The sequence below is a fragment of the Chionomys nivalis genome, chromosome 11, assembly GCF_950005125.1.
Source record: "Chionomys nivalis chromosome 11, mChiNiv1.1, whole genome shotgun sequence".
Taxonomy (NCBI): Eukaryota; Metazoa; Chordata; class Mammalia; order Rodentia; family Cricetidae; genus Chionomys; species Chionomys nivalis.
The window spans coordinates 11,847,816-11,864,835 of record NC_080096.1 but is presented as its reverse complement, the minus strand read 5'-3'; the positions used below and the strand labels follow the sequence as shown (position 1 = coordinate 11,864,835).

General features: G+C 52.5%; 1 protein-coding gene across 2 annotated transcripts in view; it reads left to right on the top strand.

Annotated features, from left to right (window-relative positions):
* Positions 1–17,020, top strand: part of Padi2 (peptidyl arginine deiminase 2) — a 40,764-nt gene that overhangs the window by 7,214 nt on the left and 16,530 nt on the right. Inside the window, exons 2-7 of one of the 2 annotated variants that reach the window (XM_057785019.1) lie at positions 3,746–3,929; positions 5,300–5,372; positions 10,844–10,905; positions 12,563–12,680; positions 13,434–13,559; positions 16,816–16,881. In XM_057785019.1, the coding sequence (XP_057641002.1) occupies positions 3,746–3,929; positions 5,300–5,372; positions 10,844–10,905; positions 12,563–12,680; positions 13,434–13,559; positions 16,816–16,881 (629 nt within the window). The remainder of the gene's footprint in view (positions 1–3,745; positions 3,930–5,299; positions 5,373–10,843; positions 10,906–12,562; positions 12,681–13,433; positions 13,560–16,815; positions 16,882–17,020) is intronic. The other variant, XM_057785018.1, reaches the window with a different exon arrangement.

Sequence of the window (17,020 nt, the reverse complement as noted above, 5' to 3'; positions counted from 1 at the left end):
TCTTTTCTTTCTTTCTTTTTTTTTTTTTTTTGTTTGTTTGTTTGTTTGAGACAGTTTCTCTGTAGTTTTGGAGCCTGTCCTGGAACTAGCTCTTGTAGACCAGGCTGGCCTTGAACTCACAGAGATTCACTTGCCTCTGCCTCCTGAGTGCTGGGATTAAAGGCGTGTGCCACCACTGCTCGGCCTCCAGCAAATCTTTCTACTTTGTGCCAGGTCTGGAACGAAATGAGGAGTAAGATGCAGCTCACTGGGAAGAATAAACACAGGCACAAATCCATTTATCGAGATGTGGGCATTGAGCAGGTGGAGAATCAGGGACCAGCCTTACGGGTATTAAAAGAAATGGTGACAGTGAGGAGCTGGGAGGCGGCTCAGTGGGTAAAGCGCTTGTGTGCAAACTTGAGAACATGGGTTCAGATCCCCAGCACCAACCTAAAGCTGGGTGTAGCAGCGTAGGTCTGTGGCCCCCAGGACTGAGCAATGGAGACACATGGACTCCAGGGGCTCACTGGCCAGCCAGTCTAGCCAAAACGATTAGATCTAGGCTCAGTGATACACCCTGCCTCAAAAACTAAGGTAGAAATCAATACAGGAAGACATCTGGCATCAACCTTTGGTCTTCACCTGTGTGTGCGCGCATACACACACTAAATTAATAAACATAAAAAATGCTCTTATTCCAGCCTCAAAGTCAGAGAGGAAGCATTCTTTCATTCATTTACTGTTACATCCTGGGTGCTGGGACACTGCGGACATGTCCTTAGGACCAGCCTCCTGTCTCATACGTGCTCTCTTTAGACTCTTCTCAGTAAGCCAGGAGGTCAGAACCACACCACCCCATTCCTTTCTCTCCCTCTGTTCTGTCCCACAGCCTCTAGGGACCCCAGGCCATCTGTAACCCCAGGCTCTTGGGTTTCTGCAGGGGATTCTAAAAGGATCTTCCCCCGGGAAGGAGGCGGCCAACAGGATCCACATGAGACAATGGCGTCTTTGTGGCCTCTGCCAGAGCCGCTCCAAGAATAGCTGTTTGCTCAGCCTCAAGCAGGCCTGGTGTGGGGCTGTGGGAGGCTTGGGGCCAGGGAGCGCTGATGTGGCCCAGTGTTAACCCACTAGATACTTTTTCTTTGATTTCTTGCTGGCTCAGCGGGATGGATGGAGGCCAGCGCCGGCACCGAGACTAACCGCATCCTGGGGGATCATGCTTTTGATGTGGTTTGGGAAGCATCTTTATCTCAGAACTGCATGCAGAAGCTTGACAATGTATAAAGCTGGATGGAGTGGTCTTGGTTCAAGGAGGGCGGGGCTCCAGCGCCCTCCACTTTATTTTAGCCAAAAGACCAAGAATGAATCGCTTGGCAGACTCTACAGACTCCCTGTAATTCCTTCCCAAGCTATAACTACCAGACCACATTGATGACGGTTAGTTACAGCAGTGCTTCTCACAGTGTGGCCTCGGGAGTTTCTAGGATGTACATTCTGAGGACCCAGAAATCTCTGTTTGGACCAGACCTCTAGCTGTCTTTGCTGTTGCTAAATTTGAGAGTCACAAACTTAAGCCTCTTCTTCAGCTGGGCCCCTGCTTCATTGCCAGCTACCCCTGTCTCACCTGGCCCAGAAGACAGCCTCTCAGGGGATGGAACCCCTAAGTATGTAGGCATGGGGGGCAAAGGGAGAGAGAGGGAGGGAGGAGGAGGGAGAAGAAGGAGGAGGAGGAGGAAGAGGAAGAGGAAGAAGAAGAAGAAGAAGAAGAACAACAACAACAACAACAACAACAAGAACAACAAGAGCAAGAACAAGAAGAACAAGAAGAAGATTTAAATCTAGGCATGGTGGCATAAGCTTCTGATCCCAATCCCAGCAGAGACAAGAAGGTTGTTGCAGGTTCAAGGCCAGCCTGGTCTACATAATGAATTCCAGGCAAAGCCACCTATGGAGACCCTGTTTCTAAAAGCAAAAAACTAAAAAAAGGAAAATGCCCTGAAAATGTAAACAGCACCCCAATGTTTCTGAGGTTCCCCAGAGCAGTAGCTGTGCCCTTGGGACATACTCAGGCCTCCATTGTCATCATCTCAAATCCCACAAGAACCCTTCCAGAGCTCCTAGATCCACTGTGGTCCTTAGGAACCCTCAAACCTGGGTTTGCCCAGACCACCAGCACTGGCATCTCTCTCCACTGGCTTCCCTGTCACCTACTGTTGTATAATCATTCTTTTGTCTTCTTTTGCACTCTTTTTTGTTTGTTTGTTTGTTTCAAGACAGGATTTTGCCATGTAACAGTTCTGGCTGTCCTGGAACTCATTCGTAGACCAGGCTGGCCTCGAACTCACAGAAATCCACCTGCCTCTGCCTCCCAAGTGCTGGGATTAAAGGTGTATGCCACCACTACCCAGCTTCTCTCTCACTTCTTCAAAGGCCACCGTTCATATTTGTTTAGAACCCCTGATGCCTCCATCTCCTAAAGGTCTCCAGATGTCACCTTCCTGGAGTTCGAACATCAGTATATGAATTTGGCGGAACATAAATTTCAGTACCCAGCAACCAATGCAAGCTGGTGTCCTCCCCTGCCCTAAGTCTTGGTGAAGTCTCACAATTTCCAAACCATTTCCCCCTCATCAGGAAGCCATGTATGAGTCCCAAGAGATGACCTTCAGGAATTCCAGGCCTGGGGAATCTTCTAGACAGAATCCCCTTTCCTACAGAGCCTGATTCCACCCTGTTAAGTTCCCAGTGACAGTGGGCAGGGAGGTGAAGTTCTGGTCCAGCTCTGCCTCTGGAGCAAAACCATCCTTCCATCTAGGCTTGCCATCCACCCTGCAGAGCCCCGTGCTCCCAAAGCTGGTCACCCATCTGCAGAGGCATCAAGAACCCAGTAAGAATTCAAGGCCTAAAATGGGGGTGTGACCCAGTTGGTAAAGTACTTGCCTAGCATGGCTAAGGTTCTGCATTCAGTCCCCAATATGGCATAAACCAGGCATGATAACACAGGCTCATACTTCAGCTTGTGGATGTAGATGTGGGAGAATCAAAAGTTTAAGATTATCCTCACCTATATAGCAAGCAAGAGACCCTGTCTCAATAAATAAATAGATAAGTAAATGAGTGAATGAATGAATGAATGAACGAGTGAATGGATGAATTGGAGCCTAAGCCAAGTGTGGTGCTACATTCCTGAAAATGCCAGCACTTAAGAGACTGAGGGCCGGGCGATGGTGGCGCACGCCTTTAATCCCAGCACTCGGGAGGCAGGCGGATCTCTATGAGTTCGAGACCAGCCTGGTCTACAAGAGCTAGTTCCAGGACAGGCTCCAAAGCCACAGAGAAACCCTGTCTCAAAAAACCAAAAAAAAAAAAAAAGAGAGAGACTGAGGTAGTTCCCATAGAAGCATTGGGACCAGCCTGAGTGGCATGAAAGTATCCTATCTAACAAGTAAAAGAATTTCAGTCCCTAGGCTGAAGGTTGAGTGGCAGAGTACTTGCCTAGCATAGCAGAGAGAGAGAATGGAGATAGGGAGAGAGACAGAGAGATTTGGGGTTCCTGGTCTCCAACTCAGCAGGTGCAAGATTGGCCCAGGACTCTGTGCCCTTCACAGTCTCCTGCCACCAGCAGGTCACTGCATTACAGCTAGGCTGCCTGGATCCCTGGACCACACCGCCTGGGAGCCCTACCCCTCTGGGACTCTTTTGCTAAGGCCCCTGTCCCATGTAGCCAAGACTCTCCCTGACCTTCTGTCCTTTCTCCCTACAGTGCAGCCCCCGCAGGGGCCAAAACCTTCAGCCTGAAGCACTCAGAAGGTGTGAAGGTGGAGGTGGTGCGCGATGGGGAGGCCGAGGAGGTGGTCACCAACGGCAAGCAGCGCTGGGCCCTCTCTCCCACCACCACATTGCGGCTCAGCATGGCCCAGGCCAGCACAGAGGCCAGCAGCGACAAGGTACCATGGCCAAGAAGTCAATATCCAGAACTGAGGGATCCCAGGGCCATGCTGGAGTCCTGGGGGGCGGCGCATACTAGCCTGAGTCATAGAAACAGTGGGAGCCATAGAGTCCTTCCTAGTCCCTAGCAGCTACATCAGCAGAGTGAAAAAAAGGGAAGAAAATGACCAGGCATGGAGCCACACACCTGTAACCCCAGCACTTAGAAGGTGGAGGCAGGAGGCTCAAGATCTGCGTTGGGAAGCATGGAACATATGCTCAAAAAGTGAAAGCTAGAGGCCAGAGAGGTGGCTCAGCAGTTAAGAACACTGTCTGCTCTCCCAGAGGACCCTGATTCAATTCCCAGCACCCATACGGTGGCTCACAACCCTCTGTCATCCAGTTTCGGGGGATCTGACACCCTCTTCTGGCCTCCAAAGGCACCAGGCCTATGTGTGGTGCACACAGAAACACATACAGGCAAAACCCCGTCCACATAAAATAATCCTTTAATGGAAACAGGTGCTTGGTTGTGTATCAAGCATGTGTGAAGCCCCGAGTTCAGGTCCTAGTACAGGAAGAAAGGAAGGACGACCCAGATAGCTGAAGGAAACAAGTTGGGCCAGAGAGATTTCTGCCAGCTTGAATCCAGCCTCAGCTACTTAGGTCAGGCTAGCCCGAGCTACATGGTGAGAGAGTTTCAAAATGCACATACGCAAAAGAGAAGCCAGGACTTGGGGTTCACATTTGTAATCTCAGCTCTTAAGAGTCAGCAGCATCACTGTGTTGAAGTTAGCCCGGGGCATATAGCGCGTCCTGGTTTTTTGTTTGGTTTTGGGTTTATTTTTTGGGGGGGGGTTAACGATTACAAAAATAATAGCTCCTCAGAGTCATATTGTGATTGGAGATTGTAGCCACCCAGACCTGTCTGTAAAATGGAGTGCGGAGCAATCAGGGCAAAGTGCTTGGCCCAAGTGATGTAGCCAAAGCTGGACCGTCTCCACACTGGGCTCTGTCATGAACCTTGCTCTAGCCTGTTGCTGTGTTGGCACCAGGCACCATCCAAAGGAACAATGGAGCCCGTGGGGCTTAGCTGGAGCTGGGCACACACCATAGTGGGTTCAGGAAGCAGGAAGGAGGAGGTGCCAGAGCACAGGTCAGGGAGGGAGAGGAACCCCTTGTCCTGTTAGATTATCTGTGAGAGGCACCTCAGCAGTCCAGACGGGGCTTCCTGGAGTACGGGGCCCTGCATTTAGAGACAACTGGGAGGCAGGGTGTTATTTCTGGGGTTTTTTGTTTTTTTTTTTTTTGATTGTTTTATTTTGTTTTTCACTGTAACCTGTGAGCTTCTGCCCTTATCTCTTGTCCCTACGTGTGACTCCCCACCAAGGTCACAGTCAGCTACTATGAGGCAGAGGGCAGCACCCCCATTGACCAAGCTGGGCTCTTCCTCACAGCCATTGGTGAGTTGGTGTTGGGGTATGGGTGCCTTCACCTTGGAGGGCCTGGGAAAATTCGCAGGGCGGGTTTCAGTGTGGGAGGCCAGCTCCTGGGGCCACTTCCAAGTAATGCCAGGTTTGGAGCAATGCTTGGGTGCTCTGGGACTTTCAGAGGAGACGGAATCCTGTAGAGGGGTGATGCCCTGGAATCCCCTTCACAGACTCTGTGAGCTACAGAGAGAAAGAGAAAAGCCTGTCCCCCCGCCCCCACCCTCCAGCCTGGAGACTCCAGGAGCCCCCATTGTCTCTGACAGTCTTAACTACCATCGCAGATGCCCTGGGCACAGAGCTGTAGTCTGGGCTTCTTATCCAGTCCATGCTCTTCATTCGGTCCACAAAGGATGGTGTGGTATGGCCCAGAGAGGTTAGGAAACTCATTCACAGTCACACAGTACCAGTGTGGCAGGTGGACGCCCAGACTGGAAGCAATTCCCTGGCTTCTTCCCATGCAGGGCCCTGCCCTGGGTGTCAGGGACGCAGCAGGCTGAGCAGAGCAGAGGGAGGGAACACTCAGTCCCTGCTGCAGAGGCGATCTCCTTCTATTTTATGTTGCTGGTGTTTTCATGCAAGAAGGAATCCAGAAGCTCATTCTGGTTGAACATGGACAGGGTGGGAACCACCATCCTAATGGTGTCCCCACTCACTACACACCAAGCTGTGGCTAGGTCTACGCTCGGGGCTTTGATGAGAAGGAGCTAGAAGAGGAAGAAGAGGAGGGTAAACACGGGATACTCACTGAGTAGCCACAGTATGCCAGGCTCCAAACCTGGAGGCCTGCCCACCATGACTTCCATCTGTCCTTCCAGCTATTACAAGGAGAGGCACCAGTACTGTGCCCATTAAGCAGATGGGGAAATTGAGGCTCAGAAAAGGCAAAACAAAGTTGTCTGGGTTACACCTAGAAATGGTTATTAGGGCACCAAGTCACATCAGTTATCTCATTCTCTGAGGGTTATGAAAGTGGGCGACAGTCATCTCTCCTGCTGAGGTCCTAGCCAAGGGGCCTCAGAACTTTTCTCCCCTCAGGACCATGGGTAAATTCTCCATGTACCCTGAGCTCCCCCACAGGCCCAGCTCTTGAGCCCTCAGCATCCACAGCAGGTTCTCATTCCTCTGCCTGTCCCCAAAGCCCTTCCTCACACTGCATCGCAAGCTCCTGGAACAAGTCAGAAGGCCGGGCCAACACAGCCACAGTCCACAGAGCTGGCAGCCAGTCAAAATGCAGCCACAGCCTCTGTGTCTAGGTTCCCAGGGCAAAGGCTTCAAACTCAATCCTAGTGACATTTCCCATGCATCTGCCCCACACCCCGGCACTGGCACCGGGGCGCCACCTGACACCTTGGGGCTATTCTGGGTAGCTGAGGCAGGACCCAGAGCCTCTGGGAAATGTCTGGAGTTCAGAGGCTGTGAAACAGGTGTGCTCCCCTCCCCCTGGGGAGGGCAGAGCTCGGAAGGGCTGCTCCAGCCTCTCCTTTTTGGCCTGTGGACAGCACACCATCAGAGCCAGGGAGCAGGTCCAGGGGAGGCTGGAGGGCAGCGGAGAAGTCAGTGGACTGTGGGGTCAGTGAGGTCCTGAGAGAACTGAGAAGGTCCTGTGGAAGATGGAGAGGAGGCGGCCAAGAGCAAGACCGCGAAAGCACAAATTTCATAATGGGAAGGTGGCAGAGCCTTCAGAGAGTAATAAATCAGGAGACAGGCTGCGTGTGATGGTGCATGCCTCTAATCCCAGCCCTCAGGAGGCAGAGGCAGGTGGGTCTCTGTGATTCTGAGGGCAGCCTGGTCTACAGAGTGAGTTCCAGGACAGCCGGGGCTACATAGTGAGACCCTGTCTCGGGGTGGGGGGGAAGGAAGGAGGGAGGGAGAGAAAGGGAGGGAGGGAGGGAGGGAGGGAAGGAGGGAGGGAGAGAGAGAGAGAGAGAGAGAGAGAGAGAGAGAGAGAGAGAGAGAGAGAGAGAGAGAGATCAGGAAGCAACAAGAAGCCTGGTGTGACCTTAGGGAGGTGAGGAGAGTGTAGGGAGGGGATTGCTGCTGCCCTAAAGGATTCATGGCTGTTTGATTTATCTCTTTGTGCCAAGTTAAGCACCACTCTGATAAAGATCTTAATGCTGGGGACAGAGTTGCAGGGGAGGTGTGCTCTCTGCCAGGGAGGTGTGTGCAGCACCTGCCCAGAGCTTGTGAGCCTAGGGCTCAAGGGGCTGGAAAGGTGGCTCAGCAGGCAAGGGCACTTGCCACCAAGTGATAACCTAACTTTGGTCCCTGGGACCCCTGTTAGGAGAGGCTCCAAACTCCTGAAAGTTTTCCTCTGGCTTCCGTGTGTGTGTGTGTGTGTGTGTGTGTGTGTGCGTGTGCACGCACATTAATTAAAAATGATTCAGACAGGCTTAATGGGACACATCTGCAAACAGAAGTACTGAGACAGGAGGATGGAGGGTCTGGGCAACATAGCCAGACCCTATCAGAAAGGGAAATGGGGGCTGGGAAGATGGCTCAGCAGTTTAGAACACTGGCTGTTCTTTCAGAGGCTCCTGGTTTGATTCCCAGCACCCACATAATGGCCCACAACCATCTGTAGGTCCAGATCCAGGAGATCCAATGCCTTCTCGCCTTCCCAGGCACCAGGCACAGACATACATTTAGGCAGAACAACTGTACACATAACTTTAAACTTAGAAAAAGAAAAAGGAGATGGGTGTGGTGGTGCACACCTCCAATTGCTGCTCTAGGAAACCAGAGAAATAGGCAAGGGGGTCTGAGCTTGAGTCCAACCTGGTCTATATAGTGAGTTTCAGGCCAGCCAGAGCACAAAAACAAGTAAAAAGAAAGAGGGAGGGAGGGAGGAAGAACCTTCCTTCAGTAGAGAAAAAGGAGGGAGGGAGGGAGGGAAGGAGGGAAGGAGGGAGGGAGGGAGGGCTAGCCTTCCTTCATTATGGCATGAAGTGCCTTATCATCTCCCATGATGCCCTGCGTGGGAGACACAGGAGACCTACCATAAGGAACTTCAATATTTCCTTGTGGCCTAGAAATGAAGCCATAGGGCTCCACTGTCAGGATGTGGTCAGTGACCTTCAGGGGAGCCCATGTTGGGACTTTAAAGATGAGACTGGCTTTTGGACACTGTCCAGGTATGATGTCAGCCTGGGTCAGCCAGGGGTCAACTGGATCAGTGAGGGGAGTAACACAGAGCACGTGTCTAGAGTCAGAGGACCACCCCGCACTCTAAGAACATGGGTATGTGCGGTGTCACCTCCCTGCTGGGTGGCCTCAGACTCCTGGTTTGCGTGGCAATGTGGGTCTCCTTCCTGGAGTTCTCAGAGGGAGAATAGCCCTGGAGAGAGTCGGCAGTTGGCAGAGGGCTGTGTTCATGGAGTGGGGCGTGGCAGGCTAGAAAGTTGGTGAAGTTGGGAGCCAAAGTCAACACTGTCCCTGCACCTCGGCCTCTCACGGCCTCTCACTGCGGTTAGAGGGCCTCCCTCTGCTCCGGGATCATCTGCCAGCTCCAGCCTCACTCAAGAGCCACGTTGCTGACTGCTGAGTGGCTCTTCAAAGCCTGAGTTTGTTCCTTCCTGAAATGGGTGTGATTGTATTTCTCTCTGGGGCCACAGGCTCCTAGCAATGTCTACTGTGTATCGCTCGCTCAGGGCCGAGTTACAGCAGGCACTCTGGCGGGGCGCCTTGCATAGCCATCGTCAGTGGGATGCCTTGTAGTGCAGGGCTTACGGAAGGTCCAGGAGGATGGGACACCAGAAAGTGCCTCTTCCCAGCACCTCATGGTCTTCCCATTTCCTTCCACACCCACAAAAGCCATAGTTGGGCCAATGGGACTAGAACTGTGGACCAAAGAAGCCCTGAATGTGACTTGGAGCTTGTTGGGCCGATGCAACCAGGGGTGGGTACCATCAGCACCCTCCCTGTGTCAGGACCCTCCTTCCACCCAAAGAAGGTGTGCCCGCCAAAGTACTGACTGCGTGCATTCCTTCCCACACGGCTTCCGCCATAGTTGAAGTCATAGTTATCATGAGACAAGCTCACCGGGGCAGTTCAAGGCCTGGAAGCATCACATCTCATGCTGGGAGTCCTCCCGTACCTCCCCAGCGACACCCCACGCTCCTCCCTCCATCCTCTAACTCAGGGCAGTTTTACCTCCCCAGGCTGTCAGACCACAGCTGGAGGCATGGGAAATGTTACTGGCATCTTGCAGGTGGTGGCCAGGATGCCACTAAACGCCCACACCCAGAACAGTCCCACACATGGATTTGTATGGCTCAGAAAGTGCCAGCTGTTTCCGTTGGCACAATTGCTAAACCAGAACCCCATGCTGGAGGTGAGGGGATAGGAGCTGAGAGAAGCTGTGGAACCTGCCCAGACTCACACAGCTCATAACTGGAGAACCAGAGTTCCGACCTGTAGGCGGAGTTTTCCTGTCCTGACTGCCTGCTCTCAAATAACTGACACAGAAGCTAATATTATTTAGAAGTGCTTAGCTGGTAGCTCAGTCTTCTTACTAGCTAGCTCTTACGCTTAAATTAACCCACATTTCTTATCTATGCTTCTCCACGTGGCTCATTACCTCATTCTCAATACATCCTGCTTCCTCAACAGCTGGCTGGCGTCTCCCCGACTCCACCCTTCTTCATCCCCATGTCCTCAGTTTGATTATCCCACCTAACTTTATCCTGCCTTGCTATAGGCCAATCCGCTTCTTTATCAACCAATAAGAGTAATACATATTCACAGTGTACAGAAGGATTGTTCCACGGCACCAGCCTAAGACCATCTCATGTTGAACCTCCTCTCTGCCCCCACAGGCTCCACAGAGCCTTCCCATGAGAGCTTCTGGTATGCAGAGGGTCCCCCCAAGAGAAAGGGTCTGCAGGGACCCTGTCCTGGTTGGCCTATCTGAAGCTGGCATCACAGGCTCCCTTAGGTGGATGAGGACTAAAGACATGACTTCTTCTCAACAACAAAAATAAAATGAGGGGAGAGGGAAAAGAGAGAAAGCCAGAGACAGAAACATAGACAGACAGACAGACAAACAGACAGACATGTGTATGTACAGCTGCTCCCGAGAAAGGCCCTAAGAAGGAATTCGAAACCCTGTGACCCCCCCTGACTCTATTAATACCACTTGTGACCTTGGGCAAGGTGACTTGAGTCTCTCACACATGTACAGTGAGGATTAGCCTACCACCCCAACCAGGGTTTGCAGGGACACTGTCCCCCACCACCACCCACCCATTTCCAAAGCTTTATGTGTCTGCTGAGGTTCCCTGGAGGCAGTAGCAAGTAAGCAGGAGATGATGACCTCGGCAAGGCCCTCTCCCAGCAGCCAAGTGAACGGTGGAGGGTAGGAGGACTGCCCCATTTCCCATTGGGCTCCTCCAACCTCTCACTGTCTGACTGGCTCTTCAGCTCACACTTGTCTATCTTGCCTGCAGAGATCTCGCTGGATGTGGATGCAGACCGGGATGGCGAGGTGGAGAAGAACAACCCTAAGAAGGTTACTGGCCTGCAGGGCGGCAGCAGTCCGGACCCTGGCATGGGAGGACCTCCAGGGCATTGCAGGGACTGCATGGTGCATTCAGGCAGAGCTGTGTACCAGAGCGGTCAGCTACCATCTCACAAGGCGGGAGGCTGAGGGTCAAAGTTGGATGCAGATGCCGCACAACAGGGAGAGGCCCCAGACAAGCCGGGCTCTCTGTAGGATCAGTTTCCCCGGCATGGGTCACAGAGCGGTTTGGAGAATCAATGCATCTGAGACAGAGGCTGCCCAGGGAAGACATTTGTTCCTCTTAGGCCTCTTCTCTTAAAATTAGAGAGGCAGGAAGTTGTGGTAGCACACACCCTTAATCCCAGCACTGAGGAGGCAGAGGCGGGCCTGGTCTATATAGAGAGCTCTAGGCCAGCCAAAGCTGTTTAGTGAGACCCTGTATGAATAGAGTTAAAGGAGGCTGGGAGAGGTGGCGCATACCTGCCATCTCACCACTCAGGGGGCAGAGCCAAGAGGAATGAGAGTTCATGGCCAACATGAACAGACCCTGTCTTTTTTAAGCGCTTTCTAGGGAGAGCTCTTAAAAACAGATTGTAGGTCTTGCCAATCCCGCACACAATCCTCAGAAGGCTGAGAATGTAGCTCAGTTGCTGAGAGTACTTGCCTCGAATGCAGGAAACGCTGAGTCTGATCCCCAGCATCAGTCCCAGTGCGATCACGGCAAAATCATCCAGTCCCTGTACCTGAATTAGTGAGGATTCCCATACCTGGGCCAGTGAACTTGCCACAGTGTCTTTGCCCACCCTTACAAATACCGTTTTATGCTTTCTAGTAGGGGTGGTGCATGCCTGGATCCCAGATCTCAGGAGGTAGAGACAGGAGGGTCAGGGGTTCAAGGCCATCCTCTGCTACAAGGTGAATCAGAGGCCAGCCTGAGCTCTGTGAGGCTCTGTCTCAAAACAACAAGAATAATGCTGTAGGTGACTGAGTTGTCACCATCCTATGACCTCAGTGCTCCTGAGAGAACACAGAAAGAAAGGACAGCTGCCCTGGAGATCAGAAAGGCTCCTGCAAGGAGGGTCAGGTGCAGAGTCTAGGAAGAGTAGTGGAGTTGACTGGGGAAGAGGGACCAGCATGGCAAAGGTCTGGGAACTCCTAGAGTACAGAGGACATTCGTGTGGCTGGGACAGAGTGGATGAAGAGACCAGACGCAACCAGCCTCTGGAAGACCAGAGAATCCAGGCTTTATCTGAGTTGACAGTGAGGGCTTCAAACAGGGAAGCAGTGTGATCCAGTTGGAGTCTGCTCTGGGTCCTGTGGCTGCAGGACAGAAAGCAGGGCATGGTGGCGGCCCCCTTGGGAGCACTCAGAGCGTGTCTGGAATCAGTCACCTCAAGCCTGTCCTAGAATGCCAGTTCTTGCCACCATCTCTGCCAGGCATGGTCACCTCACACCAGAGCTGAGGCCCACATGCCCTATTCAGCCTTCCTGTCTCTCTGATCTTGAACCTGGGTGATCATATGGGTCCTTTCTGGGCCCTTAGAGCCGTCCAGGTCCCAGCTGCTGTCCCAGTGGACAGGAACTACTCCTAATCATGTCTGTCCCTCAGAAAAGTACCCTTGGATTGAACCAGGGAAGGCACTGACCTGTGTCCCTGCTGTTGCAGGCGTCCTGGACCTGGGGTCCTGATGGCCAAGGGGCCATCCTGCTGGTGAACTGTGACCGAGACACACCCTGGCTGCCCACGGAGGACTGTAGTGATGAAAAGGTCTACAGCAAGGAAGGTGCCTGTGGGGCCACCCTGCGGGGTGACAGGAACATTGTGTCCTGTCCCGGGCAGGGCAGGGGGTGAGGCAGGAAATAATGATTCAAACGGTTAGCGCTCAAAAATGTAAATACAGCCGGGCGGTGGTGGCGCACGCCTTTAATCCCAGCACTTGGGAGGCAGAGGCAGGCGGATCTCTGTGAGTTCGAGACCAGCCTGGTCTACAAGAGCTAGTTCCAGGACAGGCTCCAAAACCACAGAGAAACCCTGTCTCGAAAAAAGCAAAAAAAAAAAAAAAAAATGTAAATACAGTTCAGCTGCACCTTTACATGCGTGGGTAGAGGAAACCCCAGAGGGGACAGCAAGATGGCTCAGAAGGTAAAGGCACTTTGTCACCAAGCCAGGTGGCTTGAATTCAATTCCTGGAATCCATGAGATAAAGACTCTTGCAAGCTGTTCCCTGACCTACACACACACATACACACACACACACACACATACACACCAGAGGCAGGCAGATCTCTGTAAGTGTAAGGCCAGCCTGGTCTACATAGTGAGTTCCAGGCCAGCCTAGTCTACATATAAGAAAACAAGACTATAGAGAGAAGGATATTCCCAAAGCGTTGACCAGTTCTCCCAGGCGGGAGATAAGCTTCTTTCCCTTAGTTTCTGGGTAGTTCCCATGATGCATGCATCCTGGTGGGAAGGGTAAGAGCCGTGGAGAGACCAGCACCCTCAGGCCCTCCTCCTAACCCCCTTTATCTACCCACAGACCTCAAGGACATGTCTCAGATGATCCTGCGGACCAAAGGTCCCGACCGCCTGCCCGCCGGGTACGAGATAGTCCTCTATATTTCCATGTCGGACTCGGACAAAGTGGGCGTGTTCTACGTGGAGAGTGAGTGACCGTCATGTCCCCCACCCACCCAAAGCCCTAGTGGCCACTGCCTTCTCTCTGCACAAGTGCCCCGGGCTGTGGAGCCCATAGAGTGAGTTACAGATACACATCTCTCCTCCCCCGAGGAAAGTCAATGGCCTGTGTCCACACACTTCTCTCCAGTGGCCAGGGGAGGAAGGGCCTTTGAAGTCAGAGCCCTGTTGCCTTCATGATACCTGAGGCCACATATACACTTCCTCCAGGTATTGTCTGGCACTTCTGACTTTCAAAGGTCCTTGGAGATGATGCCACAGATGCCCTTCTTCCTCCTGGTGGTGACAGGGTGTCCTGGATGCCACTATGTTGCTTGTGCCATAGAACCACCCGGGTGCCAATACAGTAAACATAACTGTCCCAGGGAGCTTTAGCACAGAGACTGAGCTACTTGGTCCTGAGAGGCCTCTCTTGGGAGTGACATTAGAGATGAAACTCTAAGGAAACAATGAGAAGGAGCTGGGGAGGAGCTGGGGAGGAGGGAGGGGCTAAGGAGGAGTTGGGGAGGAGCGGGGAGGGGCTGGGGAGGGGTTAGAGAGGAACTGGAAAGGAGTTGGGGGAGCTGGGGAGGGGCTAGGGAGGAGCTGGGGAGGAACAAGCTAAGGCACAGTGTACAGCAGGCTTGGAAGAGGGGACTGGGTCAGCGCTTTAGAGAAGCAGAAAGACTAGGCCTGGGAGGGGGCTGTGCTTAGAGAGTCAGCCAACAAAGCTGGGAGGGTTTGCGTTTTATTCTTAGCACAGCGAAGAGTCACTCAGGGGTTTTGTTTTTGTTTGTTTGTTTGTTGAGACAGGGTTCCATGGTCTCTAACTCCATCTGTAGGGAAGGGAGGGTGACCTTGACCATGTGAACCTTCTGAAGCCACTGCCCAAGTGCTGGGATTACAGCCACACACCACCCTCATGCTCTAGAATGTGGTGCTGAGGATCAAACCAGAGCCTGGTACATGCTGGCCAGGCACTCTACACCTGAGTCACATCCCCAGCCCCAGAGGGGCTAAGAGTCCCTCTGTGAAGCATCTTGCAGTTTGTCAGGTGTTATGGGACCTTCTATCTGGAGCCTGAGCCTCGGGCCTCACCATGGGACCCATTCTGGACAGATCCACTAGAAACAGGCAGTCACTATGCAGGACCCTAACCTCAAGGAGGGACTCAGCTGGGACACTAGTGCACAGGCCTATGAGGCTCCTCTCTAGGCTCTGACAGACGGTTGAAGTCAGGCTGGCTTCACTGCCCCAGGGGGCTGAGAAGCTGATGTTCGCATGGTCCAGTTGAGAGTCGCCATGTGACAGAAGGGGACCAGGAGGACCCAATTGGGGCTTTGACCCAGCCTGGGCATTGACTTGGGATATTTTCTAGATGCTTCTTTGCTTTGCTAACTGGAGTATACCCAGGCCTGGCTCCATTCTCATCTCTCCACTTCACTAGGTCCTGAGCAGGCAAGAAAAAGCTCCTGCTGAGAGCCGATGGAGGGTGTCCCCCCAGATGTTTTAGCTGGGCCACCATCCCACAGGGAGGATGGCTCCTGGGTCTGCCTCCCTAGTCAGTTTCCCTTAGATATGAACTCCAGGTGTCTTAGTTGCATATCCTGCTTATTCTAATAAGGTACTCTGGCAAAAATAAGTTCGAAGAAAAAGGGCTTACTCGATCTCCCAGCTCCAGGTTCCTGTCCATCACGGCAGGGAAGCCACCTTGGCAGCTTAGCTCCTTTCTCATTTCATTCAGTGCAGGGTCCAGTCCATGAAATGGTACCACCCACATTAACTCACCTCAGCTAACCAGTTAAGGATAACTTTTACAGGCATACTCACAGGCCAACCTGATCTAGACAGTTCCTCATTGAGACTTCCCCTTCTCAAGTGAGTCTACATTGTATCAAACTGACAAAGCACAGGAGAATACTCTGAGTCACAAGGGCCCGGCAAAAAGGACAATTAATCTTACTCTTTGGTCCAATATCCTTTTCTTCCATATGAGCCTATGGGGAATTTTGTTGGAATCTGAGCACCTTGTGTGTAATGCGTCATGTTACTTCAGTGTCCTGACCTGTGTCCTAGGAGAGACAGTCCAGTTCCCCACAAGGTCAGGAGCCAGGCTCCGGGATCCCTGAGGGCCTCCTCTGTGGGCTGGCATGGACTGCAGTGGGGTCCCCACTGTCACGCTGGCCCATGGAAATCTCTGCACAACAGTAGCTATTTCTTTGATTGGAATTATATGAACTGGTGATTATTATTATGACAGAAATCTCCAGTGCTCCCTGGAGGACCTAGAAACCTGCTCCTCCAGTCTCAAGTCTCCCTAGAACCCCCAAAACTGGGGACTCATCTTTTCCTCCAAGAACATAGTAAACAACATGTCCCCATTTGTCCGGAACCTCCCTGATTTTCAGCATGGAAGGTCTGTTATGCCAAGACACCCTTCCATCACAGGCAGGCCGAGACAGACAGTCACACTATCCGTCTCTTTGCAACTGGAAAGGTTGTGCCAAATCAGCCCATGTGCTGGGCATCCAGGGCAGAAGACCGAAGCTCAGGAGAGGCCAGGGGTGGCTGGCAGGTCCAGCACAAGGCTGGAGAGCCACTCAATAGATATGCATCGTCGGTGCCTGCAGGGACAGGCAGACATACCAAGGGTGGCAGGCTCTACACCAAGCTGGGAACCATGAACAGCAATGGGGGTTCTTTGAAACAAGGGCTGTGTTGTTTCCACGTGAGATTCAATCTGCCTGGCGCTGGCACTAACTGCCAGAAAGCAGCCCCAAATAAAGACACATTGTGAATCTCTAGGCATAGGATTCAAGGGGAGGAGAAAGCCACCAGCTGCCAGCCACTGAGCAGAACGCATCCTCCCACCAGACCCACCTCCGTCTGCCACATCCCCTCTGTCCCCAAGTTAGCAATTGAGTGACCTGTTTGAGAGATCAATGGGGTTCACAGAAAGTTTGTAACTTGCCAAGTCTGGAGGATGCCTGGCCTGAGGTCCCTCTGACTTGGGAAGACAAAAAGGTCACCTGTTCATGGTGCCATTCATAATCAGGGTCCAGGTGAGCACCCTGTCCTAAAGCAGATGCTGTCTCAAGCCTGCATTTTGGGTACATTGAACTTGACAGATTTTAGCGCTGTGGACTGGGAATGGTCCCGATTCGTGTTCTAACCCTTGAGCAGCAGGTCATTAGCTGATGTAGTGTCATTGAAAGTGCTAAGCTGAGCCTGATTTGCCCTTCCAGCTTTGCAGGGCCTGAAGAAGCTGCTTGTGGAACTGTGTAGGGTCCTATCTCCAGGCCCTTGCCGATGCAAGTATCTCTTTCCCTACACATCCTCGCAGACACCCTGCTGCCCCACATGAGCATCTCAAAGTCACTTCCCTCTGCTCAGAAGTCTCCCCTGCCTCCCTGCCCTTCCCCACCCTGAGTAACGGACAAGTGACACTGC